A 20100-nucleotide genomic window follows, 5' to 3' on the forward strand; every position below is an offset into this window, starting at 1 on the left:
TCCATGCAATTTGGTGGTGGTGCTGCTTACTGATCACAAAACCACCATATATCCTCCACATCAGAAGGTTCAAAGTGAGATACTGGGGAAAGAGATCAACCAGGGTGAACCATTCTGATCTGGAGCATGAGATCTTCACTTGAGAAATCGATTCAGATTCAGGACCATGGATAGCTCTGTAGCTGCTCAACACATACATCCTTTAATTTGTATGTTTTATAGATTTAATCTGCCATCCATTCAGAGAAAGGATACGTGACTTTTTCTATCCTGTCCCAGGTTATTGATTTAACTGGCTTTAATAGAGTCTGGAACTCATCAGTGACTAAATGTGTGTGTGTGTGCTTGAATGTGTGAGTATTTTTAATTGTCATTCCTTCTGCTCCTGTCCAGATGGGGCTGCAGCGGTGGTGGGAGCAGGAGATCCCGGTAGACGGAACCATCAACAAAGGAGAGCTCATGACGCACAATCTGACGGAGCTCATAAAACCCGAGTCCTATGAGGTGCGCCTCACCCCGATCACACGCTTTGGAGAGGGCGACTCCACCATCCGAATTATCACTTACAGTGGTGAGTGCTGCATGACTTATCGGGTAATGTGAGGGAGGTTCCTCCCTTTGTTTTCCAAGGAAAATCAATTATCAATTAGTGATGAAAACATGGGAAGCATACGATGCTGTGGTTGCACAAATACGTCGCTCCAGCTGGGAGTGTTACCCTTTAGCTCACTCTGAAATTGGCCCGAGCGCCATCCTTCCTGATGCATCACAAATGACATTTGCATCAACACTGATGGATGTCCGAAGTTCCACAGTGGCATCATTGCTCATCACAATGATTATCACAATGACGTCTTAGGTGAGATACGTATGAGGAGGGATGAGTTGGGGATCAAAAAGGGTGGCGTCATTAAAATTATTTGAGTTGCACCTTCAGACATCGGTGCCACGTGGCGGGAAATCGACTTTCTTTTGCTGCTGTGCTCCTTTGATCTAAATGCTGATCACCTGACTAATCATCTCTTCCCCGTGACCTTTATAGGCTGAGTCAGGATTATCTTGGACTGAGCCAAAAGCCGACTTGTTGTCACAGTGCATGAGAGATCATCATGTCAGCAAGGCGTCACATGACTCAATCGGGAACCAAACCGAACTGCTTCACTCACTTTACCCAAAAGAACGTTTTATCTTCTTTATTTCCAAATAATTTGGAAATAATTTTAATTTGGAAGTGTCTTGAGCCCTAACAAAATAAGAATTTTTAAAAAATTGTAATATAAAATAATATATGTTGTTAAATTTGGTCACATGCTCCTGATTCTCATTTAAATACTTACACAGTGACCCCAAAGGGCCACTTAACTCATCTTATTCATTAAAAAAAATAAAAAGTCCAGCTGTAAACGGCATTCAAAGGCCTTTTGGTGAGTGCAAATGTTGATTAAAAAGAGTTTCACAGTGCAGCAGATAAGAGAATATTTACAGAGGAATCCTTCAAATGGTGATACAAGCACCAGAGTCGGCACAAATACTTCTTATACATTACTGTTTTGAAAAAAAAAAAAGATGACGAGCCACTTGAATTTTCAATAGGCGGCAGGTAGGGCTCAATTGAAGAGGGTCAAAATTTATAAATGTTCCAGCCATATTGAAAGCTATTGAATTTGGTGATTGTAGCACCATGTGAAGGATTGTTTCAGTTTTCTGCTGCACTAATAGAGACATCTATGGTATGATTCCCATGTATTTAAGTGAACATGTAAAGGTTTGAGGGCAGAAAACATCATGGGGGGCAGGTTTTGTTTGCTTGTTGACGATTTAGCCTTAACAACATGCTCTGACTTGACAATCAAAAATAAAACTTAATTCAAACCATTCATATACGAGGTCTGTGATGAAAAAAGTGGTCCTTTTTATTTTTTTTAAAAAAATAAATGGATTTGATTCATATGTTTTTACATCAGACATGCTTGAACCCTCGTGCGCATGCATGAGTTTTTTCACGCGTCGGTGACGTCATTCGCCTGTGGGCAGGCCTTGAGTGAGGAGTGCTCCACCCCACCCGTTGGAATCTCTTTGTCTGAATAGCCACTGCGGACGGCGCGCGTTGCTTTATCAACATTTTTTCTGGACCTGTGAGGAATATCCGTGTGGACACTATTCGAGATATTAAGCTGGTTTTCGGTGAAAAGTTTAACGGCTGATGAGAGATTATGGGGTGTTTCTGTCGCTGTAAGGACTTCTCATGGAGTGGGACGTCGCGCAGCGCTTCCAGGCGCCGTTGTCGGCCTGTTTCGACCTGAAAACATCCTAATTTAAGGCTTAATTCACCCAGGACGTCGTGAGAGAACAGAGAAGATTCAGAAGAGGCCGGCATGAGGACTTTATGCGGACATTCCACTGTTTAAGGACATTTTTTAATGAAAGACGTGCGCGCAAATTCGCCGAGTCGTTTCCGTGACGACTCTACGAATCTGTGTGCGCCGTGACAGGAAAAACACCTCCGTGTTGAAAACCATTTGTAAAATTCAGGCGGCTTTTGACGGCTTTCAACAAGTGAGTAACTGAGAAATTGTTTAACAGCTTGGGCATGTTCCAACTTGCCCGTTAAGGTTTCCAACAGAGGTGTTTTTCCTGTCGCAACCCCCCACGGTCGGGTCCGGCCCAACATGCGACTCTGCCCGCACGTTCTTTCATTACAAAATGTCCGTTAACAATGGAATGTACGAATAAACTCCTCATGCTGACATCTTCTGAAAGTTCTCTGTTCTCTGACGACTTCCTGGGTCAACAGAGCCTGAAATGTGGAAGTTTTCAAATTGAAACGGCGAGACGCTGCCGCCTCGAAGCGCAGATCACCGTCAGGCGCCGTGGGCCGTCCTTATGGCGACACTACCAAACCAAAATCTCTCATCAGCCGTTAAAATTTTTACCGAAAACCAGCTGAATTTATCGAATGGTGTCCACTCAGTTGTGCCTTACAGTTTTTGAAAAAAATTTTATCAAACAAAGCAGCAGTCTCTGAGCCATTCCTAAACAATCAAAAAACGACGAGAGGGTGGGCGACTCCTCACTCAAAGACTGCCCACAGGCGAATGACGTAACCGACAGGCGTGAAAAAACTCACGCATGCCCATGAGGGTTCAAGCATGTCTGATGTAATCACACGTGATTCAAATCCATATGGCTTTTGAAAAAAATAATAAGGTCCGTTACTTTTATCACAGACCTCGTATACACTATATATGTAAATTCAACTGTTTTTGTAAATGAGTCGCTTTATACTTTGCAGGGCTGTGAGTGTGTGCATGTTGTGTGAGTGACAATGAATCCGTGCATGCATGTGTGCATGCTTACATCTGTGTGTGCATATGTGCATGCACACACAGATGCATTCATGCATGCACGGGCAGGGGGCTCAATCTTTCATAGGGGCAAGTTGGGAGTGCTGATATGAACAAATTAGTACTTAGAGAAAAACCTGCACCTCTGGTATTAGACCATGAATACATCATAGCATAATACAATATTTGCTCTCAAAGCATCATAAGAGACTAATTTACAGTCCTGATGTTCAAATATAGTGGAAGTTGGCTTCCCACAGTGTGTTACGTGTTGAAACATAAAATGCATACAGTCAAAAATTTCAGTTTAGAGATCTACAACCAGACACAGAAATGAAAACATAACCTCCTTGCTGGAGATGAAAGTCCGATAGGTCCTGAAGCCCATTGCTGGAAGTGTTTATCCCGATTCCCATGGCGTGAAGCAAGTGAGTCTACGACTCCCCTGGGCTGTTTGCCCGTCGGGCACAGAATACTTCCCCAAGATGGTACCCATTTACAGCTGTGTGGACTGAGATGAAGCAGATGAAGTCTGTTATCTAAGGACACAAATGGATAGTGTGACCGGTGGCGCAGACCGAACAGTCCCCCTTAAAAATTGGTCCACCCAGCTTCCACTGTGCATGCGTCATTTTGGAGCTCAGCCACCGGTCTAAGATTGAGTTTCTTCACCCAAAACTATCAAATGGATTAATGGGATTATTAACCATCAGATGACAAGGTAAAAAATCTTAAATCATTCTAAAGTCAGTTTTAAGCAGAAACCAGGCGATACTCTGTGACGCTTTGAAATGACCGACGTGCGGTGAATGCATCAGCTAGCAGCTCGTGCAACTGTCACGCTCGGCTTCCTCCGTCTTTTATGATGAAATAATGCCGAATTTATGTGGAAATGATTGTTGTACAAAAGCTTCAGATATCTGTTGCTGAGACAGATGATGACTGGAGTGCAGTTTGAAGCAGAAACGAGGTGATAATCGGTGAACCGTGACTGATGACGCACGCGCAGTGAAACCAGGGCAGACCGTTTTTAGGGGGGGACCATTTGGTTGGTGACACCGGCAATCGAGCCCAGGCCTAAGCATTCCGACTCCTTATCCCACAGATCTACTTGTTGTGCAGCTCTTGGTGGAGGTAATAAATTACAACACTGTGCGGGATCTCTGCCAAACGGTAGCTTGGAAATGCATGTAGCGTTATCAGTCTTTGGGTTTGGCATGTCGCTGAACACGCTCCAGTGTTTGCAGTCGTGTCAGCGAGAAGATGCACACTTGCTCGAGACATGCACGCTCAGAAAGGCTGACGTTTTGCGTCTCCCACTGACTGCTGTGCTTGCCCTGAGTTGTGCTCCTGCAGTTGTGAATTATTCAGCCTCGCTGCAGCTCATCACATCTGATGTAAAGAGAACTGAGAAAAGGAGAGCGAGAACGTGAGGGAGAGCCAGATATGCATTTATGTGCTCGTATTTTTCTAATAGTATGGGTATTGTATTATCTTGCTAATTTGAATTCCGCTGAATTGAATCAAACTGAATTGAATGCTTGGGATAATTAAGATAGAGCGAGGCAAAGAGCAGCACAATATAAAGATGGAGGCAGCCAAGTTGAGAATGAAAAGGAAGATGCAGCAGAACAAAGTAAAAAAAAATAGCTGGGGGAGGAAGAGAGCAAGAGAGAGAGCTGATGCTGAAGTGTGAATCATAGACTGGACTAATTATCACTCTAGGGCTATTCTGTACTCCCACGCACAGCATAACGTCACTGGAGCAGGCTAATGTAGGTCTGATCTGAAAGCGCTCTGCTTTGAGAACGTGTCCCGTAAGATGTCCTGACTGACGTGCTAGAACACGCTGCAGAACCATCTCCATTATCACCTCCATTGCTTTTCTCATGTCTGAAAGCAGGCCTGTTGCATTGTAACACCGTAATTATGCAATGGAGAACCAAAAATGAATATTTGGAAATATATGTCACCAATTCTCTTTTGGGTTTTGGCAGTCGTTGTCTGTCAAAGAGCAAAAGTGAGACGCAACGACGTGGAAGCAAAGGTAAAAATCGACAACTATGCAAAAAGAAACAGGAAAAATCATTTGTAAAAAGGGGGTGATCACTTGGTTACTGCAGAAGGTATTATAATTGCTGTCAAAATACTGAATCAGGGCACCAAAAGAAAATCTCTGAGGTTCGCAGGGGCCCTGCAGCCATGCTAACATCGCAAAGTTGCAAGTATGTATGCTAGGAACACAAGTTCCAACAGCTATCAAGCAGTCCCAGGACACAGGGAGGGCTCCAAATCCTGAGAGGGGTGTGCTCAGGCACCCCCATGTGTCCTGGTGTAGGTACCCCATGACACCCATCCAGCCACCACCACCCACAACCATGTTTGAAGGACCTTGGATCCAAAAGCAGGACCTTGGTCATACCCCTGGTTGAACAACATGCCACAGGGGCCATTTACACAGCGAGAGAAAGTAAGGAAGATCCATAGGCAAATGCATATTCTGTGCACGAGCAAGGACAACTGGACTGGAGACATCTGGATGCAATGCCAAGCAAGGGTGCAAAGCAAGCGCACCCTGACATAGCTACACAACAGCGCCCCCTCTGCCAGTGCAGAGTGTTCATGGGCCAAGCAGATTTTTGGTAGCACTTATTGGGACTAAACAACACTTATAATCCAACCTCAGCATACTATGGACTACGCAAAAACAGATGATAGCCATACCAGGGGGGACAGCTATAGCTAGGTAGGGGTCAATGAAGGATAGAAAAGGGGTCGACATTTAAAAATGCTCCACTCAGATTAAAAAGCACACTGTTGGTCTAATTGTAAAGATTCCAAAAAGGTATAGTTTGGACAATCTGACTGAATTTTATAGAGGTATGTGGTTTAAAAATATATGACAAAGGTCAATTTCAGTTGGACTGGTGTCAAAAGTTAAACTTGCTCCAGTTTTGATAAAATAATGTAACTAATGCAAAATCTGATTGGAGAAATTTTAAGTGTTGAGACCTGTGAAATCCTGCCAGTCTATAGTTGCCACTCTGGGATGGCCACTGTATGTTTGTGTGTAGCCCAGTAGTATACGGGGGCTGGACTATAAGTGTGGCTTAGTCCCCTTACGTACCAATTAGATCAAAGCTGATTTCAGGTCCATGGACAAATGCTCTCAAAATGCTCTACATATGTCATAAAAGCCACCAAGTAATTGCAGGACCAAATGTGTAAGCTTGAATCTCCCATGTGCCTTTTCCCAACTTGTAGCTGAAATGTCACATCTTCTTTCTAAGAAAGTCCTTCTCTGTGCCACTGCACCAGAAAGCTGTATATTTGTTGATGCAAGAGATAAAAGTTGCACTGTGCAGTTTCGCACCCCCCCCATCACCACCACAGAACCCTATGTCTTCAGGGTTGTCATGGGTGTTTTGGTGGCTTCCCTCATCAGTCAATGTCATTGCAATGGAAAGCCATACTGTTTATATTTCTTAATGATCAATGCAAGTAAAGTCCAAGACCTATTCACAAGGCATATTTCCCCGAGTTGTATTGACTGTAAAAGTGATGCTGGACAGTAATCCTGATGTTTAATTTGTCCATTTACTTATAGACTCTGATAATGGAGGGGCTGTGTATAAGAATGGGTGTAATTCGTCAGTGTTTAAGCTGATATATTTGGGGAAACACCTTGAATAAAAGCCAGTGATGCACATAAGCAAAATTACAAAAATGAGGCCATTGTCCAAATACTTATGGACCTGATTATTGCTCACTTTCACATGGGTATGGGAAAACATCTGCAAGGAAAATGACTATTTAAACTGATACATGAATGTGTAAATCACCTGGCATCCTAAGGAGTTATGGCCAAAAAACAAAATTAGGCCACAGTCCAGCTGTGAATAAGAGAAACGCTGCTCCTCTCTGAGGCGGGTTTAATATAAAACCTCTAAAATCTGTACGCGGCCCAATCAGCCAAGCAATCACTGTGATGCACATAAAGCCGATGGTAGCAGCTTTTCTACGACTTGGCAAGAAAACACAAAAGCAGTTATAATATCCCCAGCTGTAGGATGAAGGATGGTCGTGTCATCGAGCTCCCAAATACACCCCGCTTAAATTCTGCCGCAGTAACAAACTCAGCGTGTGTTTGTGTGCCTCCTAACACTTTGGCCCTCGTCTCAACCCCCACAGTGGCACCGTCAAGCACAGAGACGTTTTCTTAATTTCTGGGGGTTTTGTTTAGTCTCCGACCCCAAGCTTTCGAAATTATGTCAAAAAACGCCTCTTGAAGAAGGAAAATCATCTCACTGCTATATATCTTGTACCTTTTTTCTATATTATCAGATCTTTAATTTGGGATTTTTGTGCACTGTTGTTGTGTACTTTGATTATTGACATTTATTCTTTTCTTAATGATTCTTTTATTGCTTAGTTTAGTGGGTTGATTCCTGAGAACATCCTATATAAATAGTTGTAATAATTATTATTATCCATCCATTTTCAATACCCACTTGTTCCAATTAAGGATCATGGGAAGCACCCGGAGGGAACCCACACAAACACGGGGAGATAATGCAAACTCCACACAGAAAAGCCACAGGTGGGAATCAATCCCACAACCTTTTTTCTGTGAGGCAACAGTGCTAACCACTAAGCCACCGTGCTGCCCTTTATTATTATTAAGGAAAGTGTGATTTTTCAGTATATAAGTTGCAGTTCCTGTCAAACTAGTAAACAAACAACCCTGTGATTTATACTATGGAAAATATGGTAAATGAATGCATTTTGGAACCATACAATTTTGTTGGTGTTCAGTTTTGGGTTGGATTCATTTTCTTTACGGTGTGTTTATGTGGCAACATGGGGCATTTTTCATTGAGTCACTCAATGTTCCACTAAATTTCTTTATCACAACATGAAACTTGGCGCAACCTCATTAAGAAGAAGAATCCATAAAATTCAGGTGTGTGTTGGGGTTTTTGCATTCATTTTGGATTGTTTTCCCCTAAGTGGGTCATATGATCATCATTGTGCCTGTCAACTGAATAATTTATATCGTTTGACCTATTCTAGTGTAACAGTCAACCTCTTCAAGAGGGAGAACCTACAACTACTGCTAAGGTAGAGCAAGTAGATGAGTGGGATAAAGAGTTCAGTTGCCAAGATGTAGACTTTGGTTTGATTCCTTGTCATGCTGCCTGACTGTGTTCTTGGACAAGATACTTCATCTGCATTGTCCCAGTCCACCCAACTGGAATTGGATACCAACCTTGCCTAGGAAAGTAACCTGTAACCTGTGATGGACTGGCATCCCATTCAGGAGGAGTGGTAGACTCTCATCCGCTTCACACCATGGAATCCGGAGATAAGCACCAGCAAGCCTATCTAGACCTACGTAGGACTTGTGACCTGGTTTACATTTATTGTATTTTCCACTTGCCACTCAAATAACACCAGTTGGCAGGTGGCCATTACTCACTTACTCACTCATCTTCAACTGCTTACTCCAATTTAGGGTAATGGGGGAAGGGGGGCTGGAGCCTATCCCAGCAGTCATAGGGTGTGAGGCGGGGTACACCCTGGACAGGATTTAAATTTAAAGTTTCCAATCCATCTAACCTGCATGTCTTTGGATGTGGGAGGAAGCCAGAGTACCCGCAGAGAACTCACAGGCCACAGGTGGGAATTGATCCCATGCCTGTCTTGCTGTGAGGCAACAGTGCTAACCACCAAGCCACCATGCTGCCCAGGTCTCCATTAAGGATCAACTTTTACTCCACTTGCACCATGTGTCACTAATGTAAAACAAGATAATGCAAGAGTTTTTGGTGCATCTATAGGTTTGTGTTTTCTTTACTGGAGTAGCAGTAGAGGGGACGGTGCGGTCAGGTTGAAGGGCGCAATAGTGGGATGTGAGAGGAGGATTGCTGAATTGTATTTATCTTCACTGTTATCATTTGGAATGAGACTTTGAGCTGTGAAGCCCTCGGCGTCCTTGTGGCACCCGCCCAGATCCCTTGAGCATGATGGATGGGAATCTTAGAGAGCCTGGATTATGTTAGGTCGGTCTCGAGAAGCCGCTGTAGTCTTGAGGATACTTGGCTTCAGCCTTCTCATTGTCTGCTGTTTTGTAATATAGCCGTAGGCCAACGGGCAAGGCATGGTGCCAAGATGAAGTCAGTGTTTGCATCCGGAAACGGCCTCGACTGACCGCTGTCCAAAAGCAGGCGATGTGCTCACTTTGTGTTTCGATCAAAATTAGGCAGTTTAGGCAGAAGGTAGTCGTGCGTCACGCAGCGGTTTGCTGGAAAAGAATAAACTCCTGAAATAGGCATGTTGTGATCATGACCTGCCTGAAAATGGGTTCTCTTAAGGCTGCACTCATCCTGTTTTCCACCCTGTTTATTTTTACCCTGGTAACCATCAAAATTAAATATCATTATAGCTTGTTATTGAATGTTGTTTACCTGAATGGAAGAGTGCATTTTATGTGAAAACTGTTTTTAAAGCCTTTGATGTTTCCTTGAGGGCTATTCATGGCCACGGTTGAATGTAGTAGCATGTTCGCATGAGGCCATTCCAGAGTGACTCGTGTTTGCCGTACAAAAGCATTAAATAACAGCTTCTGTAATACTACTACTACTACTAATAAGAAGAAGAAGAATAAAATCTTTGCTTTCTTTGAATGATTCAGTTTTAGTTTGTTTGTTACAGCAGATAAGGAGGGTGGAAGTTAGGCGACCACCAGTGTTTCTTGGGTCAGAGAAGGTTGGGTCAGGTGTGGTTGTCTTCACAATCCTGTATCGATAGCATACAGTTGTTTAAGTCCAACATTTCTGTCCTCACATATTCTGCCAATCTTGTGCTTTTTGTTGTTTGTTGTCTTCTTAGTTTGGCCATAGCAGATGGTCACCCCCAATAAGTCTGGTCTGCTTGAGGTTTTTTCCTACAATTCAAAACCACTAAAAGTGTTTTTCAATAACCACTGTCTAAGTAAGGTCCAGACCAGGGTTGGGTGATGTCTTTTTAATTGGAAAATCACAATATCTGCAGTAAAACATCACAATTTACGTACTTTATTTTACACTTTAAAAGTTTATTACTATTTCTTTAGTACAGCTAATTTACCTTCATGGGCCGAGTTACAGCGCACATGAGCTGACTGTCTGAAGCACGTTTCACCTCGTCATGTTTGGAGCAGCCGGGTCCTCCTCACCATTTGGCAAGCCTCAGGAAGAGTTCACCCCCCCCCCCCCCCCCCCCCCCCCCTCAGTATGGTTGCATATCCCCAGGCAGGTGAACTCTTCTTATTGTCTTGGGATAGATTTTTTTCTTTGCTCTGCAAGAAAATTAGATTGAGAGCTGCACGCCAAGCAGCTCATTGGCCACCATCGTCGCTGGGCTGCTCTGAGTATCAAGGTATCTCCCAATGGGACACTTCACAAGACGAGAGTAAACTTGTTTCTGCCCACGCATGGCTTTCAACAGCTCACTGCATTTATATGCATCTCCAGGCAGCAGAACTCTTCTTGATGTCTTAGATTTTTTTTTTCTCTCTGCGGCACTAAAATTAGACCACCAGACCACTAACCCTTGCAGCAGGGACACGTGAACAGAACGCAGTTGAAGTGTCGGCATCATTTCATGCTCTGAGCGGCTTGCTGACCACCACAGTCACAGCAGATCTCAGCTGTTTCCCATACAAATAAAAACTCACTGCCATCTTTCATTTGTGCCCCCTCACACCTTAAAATCCATATTCATCTCTGCTCAATTTGATCTCCTGCCAAATCATGACAATTTGGTATTACATAACAGCTGAGTGGATCCTTGTCATTTGATTGGTGCTTTGTATGTCACATGACATGGATTATTCATCCCATTTGTGTTGCATTGCATTCAGAGTGCAAATTTGGTTCCATACATTTGGTACCATTGCACTCTGCACACACACCTACATACCTACACACCCGGCTTGTGTGAGCACACACTGCGCACATGCTCACACAAGCCGGGCGCCGCTTACCCCATTTTGCTGACGGATGACGATTTGATGCACGGAATGGCGGAGGCGGACTTCATCATCGAAATTATTTTTGGACTCCGATGTAAAGTTCGTGTTGAATTGTTGATGTCAAAGCAGTGACGCACCAAAGCTGGATTAATTTCTGGCATTATTTTTTTCGCTGCACTGAGGAGGTACCAAAATGTCCATTTTCTGTTGTTTGTAAATTAATATAATATAAAATGAAGAGGATCTATTTTAGGTGTCATATAAAACAAATAATGAATGTTTTTACATTCTTTCAATGGAACAAATATTTAATGAGCTGGAACATACCATAGAGCTGATAATGTCCAATGCCTGGACTCTGTCTTCCCTTCTAGTTCCAACCCTTATTTGTTTTTCCGTTTCCAATCCAGGCATTTAAATTGGAAGCTAAATTATCAGCGTGTAGAAAATCAGTGTGCAGGCACTGAAGTAGCACAGTAGCCTCTGGGCCTGCTCAGCGCTCAGCTTGATTTCCTCAGTGGGGGTGGGAGATGTTGCATGAGCGCACACGTTCACGTGGACTGAGGCGCCGTGAGTCAGCCCAGGGAAGCTGCAGGTCGAGCAGAAAAAACAAAAAAAAACAAAACAGATAACAGAACATATTTTCATAATCACTTGGAACTAAAAGAAAGAAAATGTAGAGAAAAGGGAGCGGAAAGACGTGAAGAGTGGGATCGGAGGGGGTGATTGCATAAAGAAGTCACAGAGGGAGGAGATGGAAAAAGACAGAATGCAGTTTTGGTGGAAACTGTTCCGTGGGCCTGAGGCTGGAAGTTGTCATTTAAAATGTTGCTCTGCAACAGTTGATTTTCTTCATCTCTACAGAAGATTGTCACTGCAGCACGGCTGCCGCGCTCAGCACAGGGTAGATGCTGCATTTTTTTTTTTTGTTTTTTTTCCTCAAGCGGTAACAAAAGATTATTAAAGCTGCTACACAAGGAGGGCAGACAGCCTGTTCTCAGCACTCTCTGGCACCGCTTCAACTGCAGTGGTGCAGTTCACTGAACATTTCATATGATTCAATTGGAAATGCAACTGCCTTTATTTTATTTTTTTCACGCTTACTTCTTTATTCCAAACAAGTAAGAAAACATTTCAATGAACCACTTCCACCACTCGGCGATAAACAGGAATCATTACTGTGCTTTCAAACCGATCCAGTTCGCCTTCCCCAACCTTCAGTGTATGATTTCCATTGTAGGAATGATTTGTTATTACTCACTTTAATTGGGTGGATTAAAATCAATCCCACTCTTTGAACAGCGGGGTTTCATAAATCACGCGGCAACATCATTTTATGGTAAAGCTGATGTATCGCATCTATTCAGCCGGTCAGCAATCGATCATGAAAATGCCCATGAATCTTCTTGACGGGTTAAATGGTATTTACTCTGCAAAAAAGTGAAGTACTGACTAACTGGCTCATTGCAACTCGCTGCTGTACCCTTGACCTTTCTCTGTTGGCCGCAATGGAAGCATCTTAAATTATCAATGAGGAATGCATCGAACCGCGGCCTCAGCGGATAGAATGCTAAACAAGCCTCACGTTTGTCCAGTGGAGTCTATTCATCAGCCGGCCAAGCAAAAGTTTGTTTTCTTAAGACTGTGGCATCCAATATGCAAGAACAAGCAATTTTCTTACAGTAAAGACATTAAAAAATTTAATTAGATTAAATTAAAAAAGACCGACTGCTTGTTCAAGGATTCATGGGATTCTTAGTGGAAGCATAGAACAGGATTCATGTTTGAATGGACATCACCTTGGACAAGAATCTCAGTAATTCCAGTTATGAGTAGCAACTGTTGCATTGTTAACACAGTCCCATTAGTTTTTACCTGAGGACAAAATACGGCCATGAGGTGTTACAAAGACTTTGCATCCATCCGTCCATCTGTGCTCAGCGTACATCCAGTCCTGTTACTGCCAGGGTTTTCAAATTCTTGTGAAACAGGCCTTGGACAAGTTCCAAAAGGTCACTTTCTTTCTACACACTCTTTCATTGATTACATGCTCACAGGTATGTTAGCATTGCGCTATATCTATAATTCCTCTCACTCAAGCTTGTTTCCACATAGACTGACAGTGCCCCAAATACACCCGATATGCCATCCAGTGTTCAATCCAAAGAAATGCATTTCTTTACAGTGATGACAGCAGCCAGGAGAGGCTGTTTTCCTCCATTTTTCATGATCCAGTTGTGTGGCATATGTGCACAGAACAATAAGTCCCTGCAGCATCTCCCTTGTTTTCACTACAGGTTGCAACGGCAGATCCAAGGACGATCTACATGATGATTTGACACGTTTTACGCCAAAAGCCGTTACTGAGGCAACTCGCTATTGGAGAATGGGCAGGGGTCGGTCTGAACCGGGAACCTTTTGCACTGGAAACAAGCACACATACCCACTTGACCATCACGCAAGAGTATAGAGACAAAAACGAGAGATGACAAATTTGCCTATTCTTGCTGAAAAATTAGTTAAAGTTGCAAAACTACTTTCTTTCTTTATACTTCTCCAACTACACTTTGAATCTCAACATTCAAGTCATTGAAACAAAGAAACTAACTTGTTAGCTTTCCAAAGCTAGCTTCAGAGCACACAGCGCATTCGATCTTTTTGACATCCATGGCAAAAGTAAAAAAAAATAATAATAATCCAATGTACTTGAAGCCAATTCCAGACCAGGAAGAACAAAAAAACTGAAGGAGGAGCTTCGTACTCTGTCAGGCAGAATGGACGCTTCTATGGAACTGAATGGATAGATGGTCATCATGGCTACAGACACATATGGAAATGTAGTATTACTGTGTCAGAGCAGGACAAGGTGATGGACCGCCAGTATGTAGACTGAGGTTTGATACCGCTTTGTGTCTTTGGGTGAGACACTTTGTCTGAATGGTGCCAGTACACCATCTGTATATGGGTACCAGCCTTTGCTACTGACCTAACATTTGACTGACTGATGGACTGACGTCCCGTCCAGAGGGAGTCGGAGAGTTTACCCACTTCACACTTCAGAATCTGAGGATAAGCACCTCTATCAATGGGCCTCAGGGTTTATATAGGTTGTACTTATTTCTCCTTTCATCAACTGTAATAAGAGGCAGAGAAAAAAAAAATTTTTTACATTTTAACCTAAGTCAAAAGTATAATTCTCTTCCCCACCTTTGAGTTTTGATGTTGTTTTACTTGTTTTGCTGTTGTAGCAGGATTTTCCATCATTTTATGTATTTTCTGCATCATAGCAAGAACGGATGGTTTAAATTCTCAACAAAAAAAAAGCATAGTACACTTTTCTTGATGAACCCAACTAATTTAACAAATACCATCACAATCAATAGGTGTCATTGTCATTTTGTGCAAGTGCCCCCCACCACCACCACCACCACCCCCCACTCTGGCCCCCAGCCTGAAACAAAAACATTGAGGTGATGATGATGATGAAGATGATGAAGATGCTCACTGTTCAAACATTAAACTGCACATAAATGTTACTGTCACCCTGTTTGTTTTTGGTAAGGATCTAGATATGTTCAAATCGGGTCATATCTGGGGCAAGCAATGGCACCACGCCTTGACGCCATCTATAACACCAAGAGCCGCCTTGGTTGGGTTCCCCGATGGCATCTATCAATGCAAACAAACGGGCTATCCCCATCTCTTGATATAAACGGGAAATGCATTTGTGGGTCCTGGATGAGAACCACCCATGCAGACAACCAGTCCATCCATCCCCACCTCTGGACTGAACCATCTATCTGCCCGGACCAGGTTTAACATGGACATCCCCTTGGCATTCTCTAGCAGCTGGGGGTCTTCAACACTGTGGCACGTGCTTGTATCATCCACCCTGGAGCCCCTCAGGGTTGTGTCTTGAGCCCCCTGTTGTACTCATTAATCAACTATGACTAGGTGGCCACTTCCAACTTTGTGGTGGACCAGATCTTCAATAATGATGATAATGACTACTTCAAGGAGATTAAAAACCTAAAAGCCTAATGTCACCAAGCAAACAGAGAAGCTACCATCCCCTTAAAATTAAAGGGAATCCATTGACTCATGTGAGTGGACAACTGTAACACCTTTTCCCTGAGAAGACGACAATCTTCTACAGATAAATTTGAAAGATGTGCTGCAAATTACAATAATACCATTAATCCCAACACCAAAGCTGAGGGCTGTTTGGTGCAGCAGTGTGATGACTTGTTTGTGAGCAACACAGCTTCACAGAGATGGAATTGGCCCACGCTAATATGCTGCTCATGCCTTAATATCACAAAACAACATTCCCAGCCGTCCCATGGGCCTCTTTCATTTTGTTTTACAATAGTAAATCACTGAACAAAGTGCGCAGACACTAACTTTTACACACGTGGGCGTTAGCGCCCAAACAGAGACTGACAGCAAGATGAAAGGGTCGCTGTGTACCACCACACAGTAACGTGCAAAACCTGCATAAAATGTTGCCAACCAAATGCCAATATATATTTAAAGCATGCCAGTGTGAGTATTTGTACAGCTGTGCACATTTGCGTTAATGACTTGGTGTTTCATGTAATGACAGAAGGCTGTGATATTCTGCACTAATGAGTGTTCTTGGCCTTTTTCTGTTTGTTTCACAGCTCCCATCAATCCACACCTGAGTAAGTAATGTGCATTTGTCTCAGCATGTCTCCTCAGAGTTGTGATGCTGTAACAATTAGCTGAACGGCACGCAAATAACTCGTCAAATATTTTGGTAAAACATCACTTAAATAAATTCCCAGCGATAATAGCAGAATTTTTGACTTGTTAAAGCCTCTCATATGTGAGAGTTTACAGTTGCAAATTTTAATTGGTAAGATAAAATATCGCCAGATTTTGCTGAAATTGTAATGCCGTTACTGTAGAATTACACATATGGAATTTTTCCTGTTATGATTGATATTTTAAGTAGCTTTCAACCAGGCAGTATTATTGTTTAAACTGGTGTTATATGATCACATTCGAGATAATCTGGTTTAAAGTGGTTTTACACACACACACACACACACACACACACACACACACACACACACACACACACACACACACACACACACACACACACACACTTTCTTATTTATGATCTGACCTTTTGGAGCGATTTTCCAGCATTTTCTCAAATAAGCAATCACTGGAACAATAACCATCAGGTTAATCAGTAATGAGTGTAATTGCAAGTAGCAGCTTGATTGAAATCTCTGCAGGATATGAATAATATGCATGCATTTATATCGCTTTGTGTGCATGCACGCACGAGCATGCGCTCACACATGCATCACTGTTTCATCCCATTTGCATGAGAAACTTTTCAAATTTTCCTTATTACTCACCCTTTGACAATGCACATTTAATCACTGCTTGCTGAAGCACGCCACTGTGCACGGAGATTCATATTTTTATGTACATCTATATATTACAGCGGGTGTTGGCACGAACGCTGCCACCATGATAACAAACATCCTAATCACCAGCATCATTATCCAAAAGCCCCAAAGGAGACTTTCCTCTCTGCCGATCCTCCAAATCCTCCCATCCCTGCCAGTCAGTGGGGGGGTGAAAATATTTAGTTTGGCTCACAGCGGTTTGTGTTGTTGCACCGTGAGCTACACCGCCGCATGCCTAGCAGGAGGAGAGTCAAGAGTGCTTCTGTTCCACTCTTTCTTTCTGTTGTCTTCCTTCCTTCTGTCCATCCACCCACACTCCTTTGCCTTCATTACCTGAGAAGGCGCGGGAGAAACGCCCCACAGCAGATTCCACTCCTGCCAAGGTCGCCACTCTGAACTGCTCAAAGCTGCATTTTAATAAAATAATGAATATTTATCAGAACACACGTCCGCATCTTGAATATAAATGCTCTTTTATTTTTATGGTCTCTTTGAGGACAGTGTGGAACGTGTCCGGCAATTTGGTGTATTTTTGTTTGCAGTGGTGATTAAAGGGGCTCGAGCGAGCCGGCTGTCCACTCACATGGATATTCACGGGCATGCTCGCTGTTGAGCATCCATATCTCATGTGAGGGTCGCGCTTACGTTTTTGCCACTAACGTGGGCGACGGAGCCCACAATTTAATTCTGTCACTGCACACTTTGCTAGTTTAAAAAAAAAAAAAGGGCAACCAAAAAGCCAAGGCGAACAAGATGGGAGGAAGGTGGGCGGGGAAGAAAAGGCAGAGTTGGGCCGCTGATCCTGCACCGTGCACACCCACGCAAGAGAAAAAGAAAAGTGATGCAGAAGAGAGTGAGGATTTAAAAACTGGTTACATGTAGGCCTGCAAGTGACACTCTGGGGACAAAAAAAGGACAAGGACAATCATCCATCCATCCTTCTAGGGATGGGGCAGAGATTTCATTTTTTTGGGCGGGGGGGGGGGGGGGCAGATTGGCGTTTACACTGTCTATTAGAAGTCATCATTGTCATATTTTGACTGCTTTGAAATGCATACATCACTTCTTGAATCATTTTGAGTGTCTTGCAGGGGCGGATCTACTGTAGCTTCAGGTGAAAGGAGGGCTGTGACCCTGCTAATGGGGGTGGTCGAAGACATGTCCCTAGAACCTAGAATAAAAAAAAAACCTATCACCTTTTTCCTGGGAAGCAAAATATTGGCTCTCTCACCGTCTTTCTTTAACGCTCTGTAGTTTGACGCGGAGACGCGTCAAAGTCACGTGACCAAATTAAGCGGGCGTACCATCAAAACCCCCACACTGAGTTTCCGTTTGAATGTGTGTCCAAAATGCAGACTTCAACATACACTCAACAAAAATATAAACGCAACACTTTTGGTTTTGCTCCCATTTTGTATGAGATGAACTCAAAGATCTAAAACTTTTTCCACATACACAATATCACCATTTCCCTCAAATATTGTTCACAAACCAGTCTAAATCTGTGATAGTGAGCACTTCTCCTTTGCTGAGATAATCCATCCCACCTCACAGGTGTGCCATATCAAGATGCTGATTAGACACCATGATTAGTGCACAGGTGTGCCTTAGACTGCCCACAACAAAAGGCCACTCTGAAAGGTGCAGTTTTATCACACAGCACAATGCCACAGATGTCGCAAGATTTGAGGGAGTGTGCAGTTGGCATGCTGACAGCAGGAATGTCAACCAGAGCTGTTGCTCGTGTATTGAATGTTCATTTCTCTACCATAAGACGTCTCCAAAGGCGTTTCAGAGAATTTGGCAGTACATCCAACCAGCCTCACAACCGCAGACCACGTGTAACCACACCAGCCCAGGACCTCCACATCCAGCATGTTCACCTCCAAGATCGTCTGAGACCAGCCACTCGGACAGCTGCTGAAACAATCGTTTGCATAACCAAAGAATTTCTGCACAAACTGTCAGAAACCGTCTCAGAGAAGCTCATCTGCATGCTCGTCGTCCTCATCGGGGTCTCGACCTGACTCCAGTTCGTCGTCGTAACCGACTTGAGTGGGCAAATGCTCACATTCGCTGGCATTTGGCACGTTGGAGAGGTGTTCTCTTCACGGATGAATCCCGGTTCACACTGTCCAGGGCAGATGGCAGACAGCGTGTGTGGCGTCGTGTGGGTGAGCGGTTTTCTGATGTTAATGTTGTGGATCGAGTGGCCCATGGTGGCGGTGGGGTTATGGTATGGGCAGGCGTCTGTTATGGACGAAGAACACAGGTGCATTTTATTGATGGCATTTTGAATGCACAGAGATACCGTAACGAGATCCTGAGGCCCATTGTTGTGCCATACATCCAAGAACATCACCTCATGTTGCAGCAGGATAATGCACAGCCCCATGTTGCAAGGATCTGTACACAATTCTTGGAAGCTGAAAATGTCCCAGTTCTTGCATGGCCGGCATACTCACCGGACATGTCACCCATTGAGCATGTTTGGGATGCTCTGGACCGGCGTATACGACAGCGTGTACCAGTTCCTGCCAATATCCAGCAACTTCGCACAGCCATTGATGAGGAGTGGACCAACATTCCACAGGCCACAATTGACAACCTGATCAACTCTATGCGAAGGAGATGTGTTGCACTGCATGAGGCAAATGGTGGTCACACCAGATACTGACTGGTATCCCCCCCCAATAAAACAAAACTGCACCTTTCAGAGTGGCCTTTTATTGTGGGCAGTCTAAGGCACACCTGTGCACTAATCATGGTGTCTAATCAGCATCTTGATATGGCACACCTGTGAGGTGGGATGGATTATCTCAGCAAAGGAGAAGTGCTCACTATCACAGATTTAGACTGGTTTGTGAACAATATTTGAGGGAAATGGTGATATTGTGTATGTGGAAAAAGTTTTAGATCTTTGAGTTCATCTCATACAAAATGGGAGCAAAACCAAAAGTGTTGCATTTATATTTTTGTTGAGTGTATATACCAGTTTTTACATTTTTGTTGATAGACCCATTAAAACTTGAATAATGATTAATAATTTTTGCCAGGCTTTTTCCTGAATATTATGGTTACGTGTGGAGTGGCGCTTCCTGCGATCACATCATCCAGCACACACACGGACAGGACTTCTCTTCCTCTTTCCTCCTCTCTGACCAGAGCAATTACAAGGGAAAAGAAACATGACTTTCCCTTTATAATTTGGTGGAAAATGCATGTCCGAAACCAAATAAAAATCATCACCGACCCACGTATTTGGTTGTGGAGGCTCTGCGTTCAGCACGCA

The 20100-nt window shown here is 43.4% G+C and overlaps 1 protein-coding gene across 6 annotated transcripts in view; it reads left to right on the plus strand.

Moving 5' to 3' along the window:
* LOC117503615 (MAM domain-containing glycosylphosphatidylinositol anchor protein 2-like) overlaps positions 1-20100 on the plus strand; it is a 325073-nt gene that overhangs the window by 278431 nt on the left and 26542 nt on the right. For 4 of the 6 annotated variants that reach the window (XM_034162875.1, XM_034162874.1, XM_034162877.1 and 1 more), the window contains exons 12-13: positions 394-571; positions 16023-16043. In XM_034162875.1, the coding sequence (XP_034018766.1) occupies positions 394-571; positions 16023-16043 (199 nt within the window). The remainder of the gene's footprint in view (positions 1-393; positions 572-16022; positions 16044-20100) is intronic. The other 2 variants (XM_034162876.1, XM_034162879.1) reach the window with 1 other exon arrangement.

Source organism: Thalassophryne amazonica, chromosome 21 (genome assembly GCF_902500255.1).
Source record: "Thalassophryne amazonica chromosome 21, fThaAma1.1, whole genome shotgun sequence".
Taxonomy (NCBI): Eukaryota; Metazoa; Chordata; class Actinopteri; order Batrachoidiformes; family Batrachoididae; genus Thalassophryne; species Thalassophryne amazonica.